Source organism: Heterocephalus glaber, unplaced genomic scaffold, assembly GCF_053883595.1.
Source record: "Heterocephalus glaber isolate CG9 unplaced genomic scaffold, H.glaber_assembly_v1.0 deba00001428, whole genome shotgun sequence".
Taxonomy (NCBI): domain Eukaryota; kingdom Metazoa; phylum Chordata; class Mammalia; order Rodentia; family Bathyergidae; genus Heterocephalus; species Heterocephalus glaber.
The window spans coordinates 17,681,884-17,694,820 of NW_028258293.1; the positions used below are offsets into that span (position 1 = coordinate 17,681,884).

The 12,937-nt window shown below is 40.0% G+C and overlaps 1 protein-coding gene across 2 annotated transcripts in view; it reads right to left on the minus strand.

Moving 5' to 3' along the window:
- The window catches only part of Parva (parvin alpha), a 154,007-nt gene that overhangs the window by 24,017 nt on the left and 117,053 nt on the right, over window positions 1-12,937 (minus strand). For both annotated transcript variants that reach the window (XM_004851438.4, XM_004851437.4), the window contains exon 5: window positions 5,844-5,984. In XM_004851438.4, the coding sequence (XP_004851495.2) occupies window positions 5,844-5,984 (141 nt within the window). The remainder of the gene's footprint in view (window positions 1-5,843; window positions 5,985-12,937) is intronic.

Below are 12,937 nucleotides of genomic sequence, written 5' to 3' on the forward strand. Positions count from 1 at the left end.
AGGGTGAGCCACTTGAGAGGACAGTAGTGCCTATAAGGACACACAGGTCGTAAGGATTTCCAAAGGTAATGAAGGCAGAGTTCCTGGAACAGAGCAGGTGCTAAGGAATGGCTGATCTCATTCATTCATTCATTCATTCATTAAATTAATTAATTTATTTGGTACCAGGGATTGAACTTGGGTTCTTGTGCTTTTGAGGCAGGTGGTGGAACCACTGAGCTAAATCCCCGGCCCTCATTCATAATTTTATATTTTTATATATTTTGATATGAAAAATATTTAAAAATATATAAAAATATATTAAGACATGCCAGCTTTTCCCTCCTTCCTTTTTCACAAATGGGAGGACCTGCCTTCCTGGTCCTACCAGCATCACAACTCCTCATGACAGGGGACAATGAAGGGAAGAAACAGAACCCATTCTGAGTACTCAGCACTCACAGGGCCTGTTGTTATTAGGTATCATTTTGCCTTCCCTGGGATCCATGGGTCACTCTGCCTTAGCCGAATGTTTAAGAAACCAGTAAGAAAGGAAACGATTCAGATATTCCTTTGGTATTCATTAGAGTTTGTTATCACCACTGTTTGTTTTTCTGTTGACCAAGAGCGCAACATTACCAAACAGTGTATGACGGCTCTAGATGCCCAGCCTAATAGAAGTTTCAGCTAAGGGGACCGTCAACCAAATGTTACCTATAGTTGTAGTCTCAAAAAGAGGATCTTGATGGGGATGTAGCTCCCTGCTAGATTATGTGCCTCGCACATGCTAGGCCTTGGATCCAACCCCCAGTACTGCACAATACAAAACATCCCAAAAGGCTCCTGGCTAGGACGGACCCACTGACATGGCAGGGTCACTGAGGGACAGAGGCAAAAACTGTTTGTTCTTGTGGTCAGAGCTGTCATGCCTGTCCTGGAGGCTGTAGGCACATTTGTTACACACACACACACATGACAAAGATGTTAACTAGTGTATTAATTATCAAAAACACAACCCTAGAAAACACTTAAATTTGGTAGCAAGAGGATTGTTTAAATCAGTGCTTTTCAAACTTTCTTTTTAATCAAGCAGAGAAATGCAATGTTTTAAAAGCTGATAGGAAGAACTCATGAAAAAGTAAGTGACACGGAAGGTCCTTGAGTCCTAACTGCAGCCTGCCATGGCTGCTTCTCTCCCCAGTGATGCCTGACTTTCTCCTGGCAAATCTCTGTTGGACCAAGCATGGTTTATTTTATGTTTGTTTGAGCCCAAGGCTTTTGTGCTGAGCTACAGCCTCAGCATTTTTTTTTTTTAAGTTGCCCAGGCTGGGCTTGAACTTGTAATCCTCCTGTCCCAAAGTGCTGGGGTTACAGACATGTGCTACCATGTCCGGCAAGCATGGTTTAATAATCACTACTTTCCAAAGTTATGGGATTTCCACAGAATGGGACAGTTACATGCACTGAAAATCTTTAAGAAAATGTTGCTATGGATACTAACAATGTAATGTTAAAGGGAAACTGAACAGAAATAAGGTAAGAATGTACATTTACAGAGATGGGCATGCAGAAATAATATACATATATGTGTGGGTGTATATATACATATACACACACAAACAAGTATAACTGGCCAATGCCGGGGAAAGCCTATTTTAAAAATGAAAACAGTTATGTTAGCATGGAAAGATCATTTAAGTGCATTATCCTATTTCAAAATTTTCTTTAAGGTTATGCCGTCTTTTCAATTAAAAGTAACTGTAACACATGTCCCATGTCTGGCACCCTCATCACTGCTTTCTCTCATGGGGGCCCGGGGAGATCCCCCTGGTTCTGGGCAGGGTGTGAGGGCAGTGTAAGCGCAAGGGCCCAGCTTCACCGTACAAACCAGGCACTGCAGCTGCTGTGCCAAGAGTGTCACTCCAGGGCCAGGAAACAGCTGGAAAAAGAGCAGCTGAGTTAGAAATCATCATCTAAACATGTTCTGCAGTGGAAATGTACATTCGTCCAATATTCTGGAAGCAACTTGACAATATGTATTATGACCTTAAAAATGTACATACCGTTTGGCCCTAAAACACAACTCCCAGGTATTCATCCTAAAAGAATATGGCTATCAGTGGAGAGAACTCATCAGGCTGGATTGATATTAGTGAAGGAAAGAAAAGGAAAATCTACATCTCTTATTAGTTATAGAAATTATGATAAGATGTGCAATGTCATTTAATATTAGTATGACATATAAAATGGACGTGGTGGTGCACACCTATAAACCCAGCACTCTTGGATGATGAGACAGGAGGATCACAGTTTGAGCACAGCCTGGGCAACTTAGTGACTTAGCAAGACCTTGTCTCAAAATAAAAAATAAAAAGGGCTGGAGCAAAGGTCCGGGGTTCAATCTCTAGTACTGAGAAAAAAAAGTGACCTATAAAATATTTAATGATCTATGAAGGCATACATTTTCCAAACATCATATGTAAGTTGATCCAATTTTTATAAAATTGTGTGTGTGTGTGATCTCCCTCTTATCTGCGGTATTCCTTTCTGTGATTTCAGTTTCCCAAGATCAGCTGTTGTCCAAAGATATTAGTGAAAAATTCCAGGAATAACAATATGTAAGTTTCACATTACATGCTGTTCTGGGTAATGTGATGAATTCTGGAGCTGGGCTCCTCTATCCTGCCCAAAATGTGAATCATCCCTTTGCCCAGCGTATCTATGCTATATATGCTACTCATCTGTTCATCACTGGATAGCCACCTCAGTTATGAGATCAACTGTCTTGGAATCATGGTGCTATTTCACTTAACAATGGCCCCAAAGTGCAACAATAGTGACGCTGGCAAGTCAGATGCACCAAAGAGAAAGTCTAAAGTACTTCCTTTAGCTAGGTGTGGTACACACCTACAATCTCAGAACTCTGGAGGCTGAGGCAGGAGGATCTCTGCACATTCAAGCCTAGGCCAAGCTACACAATGAGTCTCTGCCTAAACTACAACCCTCTCAAAAAAACCCAAAGTGATTCTTTTAAGCAAAAAGATGAAAGTTCTCAATAAGAAAAAAAAATCATATGTTGGGATTGCTAAGATTGATAATAAAAATCAATGTTCTCTATCCATGAAATGGAGAGAAAAAGTGTGTGTTACTTTTGCTGCTGCACTTAAACTGCAAGAGTTGTGGCCAGGGTATGTGATAAATTCTCAGTCCAGATGGACAAGGCATTAAATTTGGGTATGTATGGGTAAAAAACAGCATATGTAAGCTCTGGTACTATCCATGGTTCCAGGTGTTCACTGGGCGTCTTGGAACCCATCACCCTGGAACAGGGAGGACTGCTGTGCAAAAGTGACTTTTTATTACACACACAGCACACTTGGAGTGAAGGACCTCCACAGTGCTCACAGGCCCTGTCCTGTCCTGGTGGGCAGCTTTGGGGCTTCTGCCGTGGGGCTTCTGGGTCTGATTCCTGGCCCTGTTGTTCATCACCTGTGTGACCTAGATGCCGACACTCCGTTAGCAAACACTACTGTGCTTAATATGTTCAGGCACTCTTCCAGTTTCCAGGGATACAGCAGTGAAGGAACACAAGAACCCTGCCCTCATAAAACTGACATTTATGATGTCTCACCTTCCCTGTGCCTGGATTTTCCCATTGGTAAAATGGGGATAATACAAATTCTTACATTGGATAGTTGAGAAAGGGTTGCAAGGATAAAAATATGTTGTGTTTAGAAGAGCTCAAGGCAGCCAGTAAACATCATAACGTATGATACATGTTAATAATTAGAATTTTTTGTATCTGCATTTTTCAATAATAAAAATTAGTTGTAAACAGAAAAAAAGAAAAATCCCTAAAGTCCTAAATCAAGGACGTTGGTAATTTAGCAGTTCATCCCTGGCACCTTTGTCTTGAGCAGAAAAGTGACACAGTGTCCTCAGATACACAGCTAGCATGATAACTGAGAGAGGAGAGATGGACGGAACTCCCCTGGGGCTGTACCTGCCACATTCCTTATAGGGCAAACCTCTGTTTCCTGTACCCAGGCCCAGCTTTTCCTCGTGCCTTGAGGCATCACAGGGCTGGTGAGATAATTACCCCCCACCATGCACACCTGGCAACTCAACGCTGTTCTAGAGATCTACGGGGAATAATTCGAGAGAGGCAGAGATACAAGCTAGCACATTCAGCTTGGTGCTATCTGATATTGGCAATGGGACGGAGAATATTATTTAAATGATTGCTGTTGACCTAGGGTTTAAGTCAACTATAGGATATCTACCCCACGGCATAGAAATAGTTATCAAAAATTAGAACGACAAAGGCAGAAAACATTTATCACAAAATAGAGAAAATGAATTGCTTCTCGGCCTTTTGGCTAAGATCAGGTGTAGTAAGAGAAAATGACAAAACACAATGGTGTACATCACTTAACTAAGTGAAAATATGCATTAAAGTGACCAGGGCTATGAAAATAGCTAGATTCGAATGCTAATATGAGTAACTGTTTTTCTGATATACACTTTCCTATATGAGATTAAAGCAATCATGAACCAAAGATATCATTCAGAGCTGGGTTAAGACAGTATTCTTGATGTAGCTTCAAAAAGTTCCATCTTTCCATTTCAGCCTTTCCGAACTGGGGGCCATGGGTGTTTGTTTTGTTTTTTTGTGATGTACAGAGAGAGGACCCACATGCAAGGGAATGGGAAGTAGGATCATCGGCACTAAGCCGGGCTCTTCCTTTGAGGAATTCTAACACTTAGGACTACCGTGGATTTCCAAAATGCACGCATATCACTCCTACTAGTAATCAGCTTCCCACCCCCACCACCCCAAGTGCTGTTAGCATTGCTAGGGTACAGGAAACAAGAGGCCCTTTCCAAGAGCTCTAGGACCCGGAGCTGCTGCCTCCCCGCCTCCCGCCCTCAGGTGTCTCCTTGGGCTTGGGGAGAACGCCCTGTTCCCGTGCTGTGCCAGCAGAGGTGTAATTATGCTGAAGGAGGCACTTGTCCGCTGTGTTTCAATGTCAGATGTGAGAAACCTGGAGGAAACTTTGCCACTAGCAGCTACTGGGTCACTGAGTTTAGAGGTGAGGATTCCTTTTGCTTTCCCAAGTTTGAAAAGTTTTTTTTTGTGGGGGGGGTATCCACTTTAAGTTGTATGAACTACATGCAATAAGTCAGACTACCTAATCCCTAATACTTAGAGCAAAACAGTCTAATCATTTCATTTGTATTATAGAAATTCACATTTTTATCTGTTACAAAGGACTCCCTTCTGGAAATACGTTGTTACTATGAGATTCACCGACCCTCTCACTGACCCTCTGATTTAATGTTGATTCTGATATGGACGCATGCAGTCTATGGTAGACACGAAGCCCTCGGGGCAGCAGAACAATTAATGGCTTTTACTTTGAGGTTCGTGAGCTGTGCTTGCTGTGAAAGTGGAATTTAAAAATCCTGTTTCAGGGCCTGCGATCTCACCTTCCTTTGCTCCTTCCGGACCTGAACATATGGACCTCAGCTTCTCCAAGCCTCTACCTATTGGAGACAGCGGCTTTCTCAAAAGACTGTGCTGGGTCTCAGATGCGGCTCGATGAGCTTGAGTTTCCTTCCTCTCCAAATCTCATGTGAAGTTTCTATAGAAAGCCTTTTACACAAAGGAACACTAGATTTTGGCACTCTGCTTGTTTCCCCTAGGAGGATGCCGGACACATTCTTTTTCTAAGGGTGCATCTCACTGAAAGATAAACGAGTTTGCATCCAGGGCCTGCCAGCTGAGGGATGGCTTCTCGGAGAAGCCACATGGGAGGGACCACGGTACCACGTAGGACACCCTTTTCCTTGGCACAACTCACAGTCCACATTCCACTTGATGCTCCTGGGAGGAAGTTTCAGGGTTTCATTGATTTTCTCCAGGACAGTCTGCAGTTTTTGCTTCTGAGCAATCTCTGACTGGGTGACCTCAGCGACATTTAGCTTCTCGCTCTCAAGTTTCTCTGTGGCAACAAAGGGAAGAAAAAGAGCAGCTGTTATTCTGGGCCACAGACAGCCCTAATTCATGCACCGGTTCACCCATTCACTGGCTTATGCACACATGTATGCACTCACCAAATATACCCAGTGGTCGTGCGAGATTGGTCCCACGATCTCGCGGTAGACACCAAACTCCACGCATGCGCAAGTCCCTTATATAGAATGCCGCAGTATCTTCGTATGACCTATGCGCATCCTTCGGTGCACTTTAATCATCTCTAGATTACTTATCATTACAATGCCAGTGCCACGTTATATGCTATTACACTGGATCGTTTAGGGAATAATGACCAAAAAAGGCTATATGGGTTCAGACAGAAGCAACTTTTATTGAATATTTTTGATTCACAGCTGGTTGAATTGGCAGATGTGGAACTGTGCTGAGCACCTACTAGGGAAGGCGCTGCGCATCTGATGGTGGGACTGGTGGCACCACTAGTGCGAGAGCTTTTTGATTATGCCTTAAACTTCAGGAGCCCAGAAGTGGAGCATTTCATCTCTCCTGGCACCCCTAAAATCAGGCTGTATCTTAAAAGTGGCGTCCCACAGAGGCTGCCACCAAGGTGGAAGACATGAGTTGTGTGAACCTGGCCATAGCTCTTCATGGGATGATCATTTCCATATCTCGATAAGCCTGTAAGAGCAACTTCAAAAAATATAAAATAAAAATTCTAAGCAAGAAAAAAAAAATCCACTGGGCTTGGAGCTGGGGATGTAGCTCAGTTGTAGAGGACATGCCTAGCACGTGCAAAGGCCTGAGTGGAAGCCCCAGATCTGAGGGGGAGAAAGCCAGGAAACAAAGCATTGGGTAATGGTTCAATGGAAGCAATTTTGACACAAAACACAGTCTAATCATTTATTAATCCATATTTGCATTTTAATCTATTACAAAGCACAAAACAACTCTGGACTCCTTAACAGGAAATATGTTACCTGCTTGTAAGTTTACCCAATCCACACTCCACAACTCACTCAGGATGGATAGAACTGACATTCTAAAGTGTTTAAAATGTCTTGTCTTTGCATTTTTAAGAGTTTCTATTTAAAAAATGAAACTTTACATCAGTGGTTCCCCTGGAGCTTACATCATTTATTTTAGGCAACAGCAGCTTACAGAATTCAAACACTCCTTGGGTGCTTCTCTAATGATGAGGCTGCCCACTGGAGTCTTTCTGCAGGTTCTCTGGCCTTATGCATCCTTTTCAGTGCCTTGGCAGGATGGTCAGGGGCACTTGTCATCTGTGATGGCCTGAAATATTACCTTCCTCTTCTCCCTCATTGCTTCAGGTCGTCCTTCATTTCTGAAGTTCAGGGATTTACCAAGGTTCTATCTAAATGTCTTCCTCTTGGATGGTAAACCTTGAAGATAACCTGTGTGCTATTTTTTTTTTTTTAGGCTGAATCCTTATCTAGTATCCTCTTCTAGTGAAGGTATGGCAAGCTCTTTTTTTTTCTTTCTCCATTATTTTTGAGTGATGTAATTGTCCCTATAGAAGCAAGCTGTTTTCATTGTACATTGCAACTACAATCCGTTAGAGGCTGCCCAAAATGCTAGGCTGAGAAACTTCTGACACCTTCTGTTGGCTGGGAGGAAATCTGCCAGAGTAGATTGTTGATGACTGCCTTGGGAGTGGGCTGGGGAGGCGGGAGGAGAGAAGTGGCATGAGAGCCACTTACTCGCTGGCCAGGCTTTATTTATTACATCACTGTCTATGAATTTTCATATTTATAATCTGTTGGCAGTGGACTTAGAGTGAATAGGTTTCTATGTTTTCTAGGTCAACAACTTTTTCTTGTACTGTTGTCCATTTCATTCTTATTTTCTAAAAATTGGTGGCCTGACCATATTTGGTAGCACAGGCCTGTAATCCAGCACTCAGGAGGCTGAGGTGGGAGGATTTCAAGTTCAAGGCCAGCCCAGATTACATAGCGGAATGCTGTCACAAACAAACATTGGTGAGCAATAGTAAGAAATATCCATTTGGTCTCCCACTTCCCTTCCTGGCACAGAGCTTCTAAAACTCATAACTTCTTAGGTAGTAGGGTGATAGGAACATTGATTATTACATTTGTTTCTTTGTCCAGAGTTCTTTCAAGAATGATAGGCTGCCAGGGGAGTCAACCGATGATTAAAGCATTGGTACTTTCAGCCTCCCTCCAGCCTCCCTGACCCCTCGGGAGGGAGTAGGGACTGGAAGTTGAATTAATCACCAATGGGCAGTGAGTTAATTATGAAGCCTCCATAAAAACTCTTAAAAAAAAAAAACCCTCTAACTAAAAGAGTTCAGAGACCTCCAGGGTTGGTGAATATCATGGTGCTGGAGGGCAGTGGACCCCGAGAGGGGCTGGAGGCTCTGGCCACCCCCATATCTTGTCCCATGCATCTCTTCCATTGGGCTGTTGCTAAGGTGTATCCTTTATAATAAACTGGTAGACTCAAGTGCCTTCCTAAGGTCTAGGAGCCAGTCTAGCAAATTATGAAACCAGAGAAGAGGGTAGTGGGACCCCTGATTTATAGCCAGGTGGTCAGAAGCACCGGAGGCCCAGACTTCTGAGTGCCATCTGAAGTGGGCAGAGTCTTGAGGGATTGTGCCCACCCTTAACCTGTGGGGGCTGCACTAATTTAGGGTAGTGTCAGAATTAAATTGCAGGGACACCAGTTGGTGTCTGGAGAGGTCAGAGAATCACCTGGTGTGGAAACCTCTCACATTTGGTGTCAGAAGTGTGTGCACAGAGAGAAATGAGATTTTCCTTGATTAGATTTTACACCTTACCTCCAAGAGCACTCTAACTGCTTTTCTGTTTCCACCAGTATTTTTAACTAGTCTATGACATTACAATTGTAACGTATTCTTCCTAAAAGTAAAATATGTTTTTCTGTTGTTTGGCATCTGGCATTGCTTATTTAGGAGACAGGTTTTTATGGCTTTGCTTTATTTCTTTTGTATTCCAGAGTTTTTAGAAAATGTAATCCTCTTTTAGTCATTATGTTGTGTGTTTATCTTCTTGCTTAATTTTTTGTTGTTGGATATTTTTAGATATTGATATGGTATTATTAGATTTACATAGAGAATATATCTCAAAGCAATCTTTATTAACACGGAGCTGTTTCTCTTTTAATAAAAATGAGATTATAGTGTAACTTTTTTTTTCGCTACTGGCTTTTTTCCACACAAATGTATATCATGAGTATATTTCTAGGTCAACATATACTGACAGAATTCATTTTTTAAAAACTGCATAATATAGGGCTTATTACGTATTCAACCATTTTCCTGTAGATATATTGCCAGCTTATATCCTACCTTTGCTCTATTTGCAATAAAGTTGTAATAAACTCCCTGTGTGTATTGCTGATTATCACTGATAAAATAAAAGCTTTGCCTTGTAGATTTTCTTCTTATAGTCTTATATTTCTTCTTATATGTTCATCTTACAAAAATCCCCTCAGTTCTTTTATGTCTTTAGCATTCTCCGAGTATGCAAATAAAACACTATTATCTCTTTTTTGCAAGCTTATATCACATTTCATTGTGATTTTTTTAAAAGAAAGGTTTAGTTATACCTGTTCTGCTATTTCTACTCCTTAATTTATTGTAAGGTATTTAACCCTCAAAATTTGAGAGGCTAACTCAAATATTTCTATAGTTAAATAGTAACTTTACTCCATCTTACCAGGATTTCAAGATAATTTTTTAAGATTCATAGTTTTCTCCTTTATTCTTTGTTAGGCTAATATTACTTTTTGAAATTTTTTAATTAATATTTTATTCTTCCAGGAAAAAACTGGTTTTTAAATGTTTCCATACCTAATGCTGCAAGGTGTCCATAATTAGTTTAATTTTTATGAAGTCTTGGGCGTGATTTTGAAATAGGATGATTTAGAAAATTTCAGGTGGGTTATTTTGTGACTATTTTCGTTGATTTTGAAGTTAGCATAAAAGAAGATGCTTTTGGAGAGATTTTTAGAGAACAATGAAACACTATTTAAAAAGTTATGAAGACAGAGCAGAATAAACTCAATTACCCTGAATAGAGGAAAGAATCGACATGTTCTAAATAACACAGTTGTTACATTAATGTGACGACCTTTCAAACAATTAGAATATGTAAAATACTCTTTCCATTATGAGTGATTCCTGAGTTGTTTAACAGACATTTTTGTTTCCAAGTATATGAGGAGGATTTGGTAAAGTTTTATTTTATTTTTTTTTAACTACCATCAAAGAATTTGGTCTGTATACTGATTTGCTGAGACTTGCTTTATGGATGCAGTCACAATTTATAAGAGTTCCATGTGTAGTTGAAAAGAATGAGAATACTGTAGTTTGTGGGTATCTCACATTGTTATTGCTTGCATCTAAATGTCCCCCCAAAACCTCATGCAATGATAGGTGGGGGTCTTCAGGGCTGGCTGGATATATGTAGGCTGTGTGATCCCAGCATCACACAAATCCTCCTACATGTGGGTGGCACCATGCAAAGAGCAGGTAGCCTGGAAGGAATAAAAGGGAGAGGCAGGCTGCTGCTTTGCTGTCTCCTCCCTGCTTGCCATGGACTACAGTATTTCTTCTCTGCGACGCCCCTCTGCCATGCCATCCTGCCTTGGAGCCAGCTGACTATGGGCTGAAACCTCTACAGACTGTGAGCTGGAATAAATCTTTTAATTTTTTGTGTTTGGTATTTTGTCTCAGCAATGAGAAAAGTAACTAAGACACACGTGCTGTATATAGATTAGTTAGAGCTAGTTAATTACAGTGTTCAATTTTTCTCTATCTTTATGAATTTTTTTCTTAGTACATTAACAGAAGTGTGTTAGAAATCTACCACTGACAGTGGATTTGTGAAGTTCTTGAAATGATTGTTATTTTAATTTTTATGTATTTGATACTAAGTGTATATAACTTTCTAGGGATTTTAATTGCTTCTCAGTATGTAATGCTCTCTGAAGAAATGTTTTTTGCCTTAAAGGTAATTCTGTATGATGTAGAATAGTAACTTCAACTTTCTTTTTATTAGTAATCATTATTTGCATTCTTTTTCTTTCAACTTTTCTGTGTCCTCATATATTAAAGCAGTGTGTTATAAATAGAACTTAGTAAGATTTTGTTCTGCTATTTAGTCTATTCATCTTTGTCTTTTACATGAATAAAGTCAATTTATATGGATTGAATTTTGTGACATACTTGGATTCACTTCCAAGGGCTCATTCTGAATTTTTTGTTTATTCTGCTTTTCCAATCCTTTTCCCCTTTCCATCTTTGCCTTATTTTTTTTTCTTGCCTTATTATGGGTTAAGGTTTTTACTCTTTATTGGACTTTCTCAGAATTGTTAATAGAAAGGTTACACATTCTGTTTCTATCATTTTTGTGGCTGCCACAGAAAATCCATCGTGCATATTTAACTGAAAGTCTTAATTAGTATTCTCTTTTCTTTTTTTTTGTATTAAATTCTTTTATTGGTACATTGTAGGTATACAACACAATTACATTTCTCATTGGGAATTGTATCTTTACATAATGCATCTTGGTTCTTATTTTTTCCCCATTCCTAGCCCTCCCTTCACGCCCTCCACCCTTCCCTATTTACAAAGACTTTATTTCCATTTTTTCCATTTCCCATCATTTTTCCTTTCCCTTCTTTACTTTCCCCTGCCCCTCCCACTACCCCTACCCCTTTGGACCTTTTCTTCCTATTTTGCATTATTGATTATTCATTCTAATAATTGGTGCATTTTAGGTATACAATATAATGACATTCATCATTGGAAATTGGCAGCTTTACATAGTCTCGCTTGGTTCTTATTTTTCACCCTTGCCCAGCCCTCTCTTCAACCCCTCCATTCCTCCCTATATACAAAGATTTTGTTCCTATTTTTCCATTTTCTCATATTAATCCCATTCCCTTCTATCCTTTTCCCAGCCCTCCCACTTCCTTCCCCTTTGCCCCTTTTCTTCCTATTTCACATTACTTATTATACATTTAGTCCTTATTTACACTTTCAGTTTCTCACACCAGAGAAATTATTCAGTATTTACACATGTGTGTCCTATTTAACTATATTGAACAAGAGTGGTGATAGTGGACATCTTTGTCTTGTTCCTGATTTTAGTGTGAAGGATTTCAGTTTGTGACCATTTAGTATGATATTGGCTGTTGGTTTTTCATAGATGGCTTTTATCTGTTTGAGGTAGAGACCATCTATTCCAATTTTTTGTAGGGTTTTTATCATACATGCATGTTGGATTTTGTCAAATGCTTTTTCTGCATCTATGGAGATAATCATATGGTTTTTGTCCTTGGCTCTATTGATATAGTGTATTACATTAATTGATTTTCGTATATTGAAACATCCCTGCATCCCTGGGATGAATCCCACTTGATCAGGGTGTATGATCTTCTTGATGATCTTCTGCATTCTGTTTGCCAGTATCTTATTAAGGATTTTTGCATCTATGTTCATTAGTGAGATTGGCCTATACTTCTCTTTTTCAGTTGGGTCTTTCTCTGCTTTGGGGATCAAGGTGATGCTTGCTTCCAGGAATGAATTTGGGAGTAGTGCTTCCCTTTCAATTTCATTGAAGAGTTTAAACAGTAGTGGTAGCAGTTCCTCTCTAAATGTCTTGTAGAATTCAGCAGTGAAGCCATCAGGGCCCGGGCTTTTCTTAGTTGATAAGTTTTTAATTACATTTTCAATTTCTTTGGTGGATATTGGGTTGTTCAGAATTTTTAGGTCTTCTTCGTTCAACTTTGGTAATTCATATATATCTAGGAATCTGTCCATTTCTTCTGTGTTGTCCATCTTATTGGTGTATAGGTTCTCAAAGTAGGTATTGATGATCCTCTGGATTTCTGCTGGGTCTGTTGTAATTTCACCCTTTTCATTCCTAATTGCATGGATTTGGGCCTTTTCTT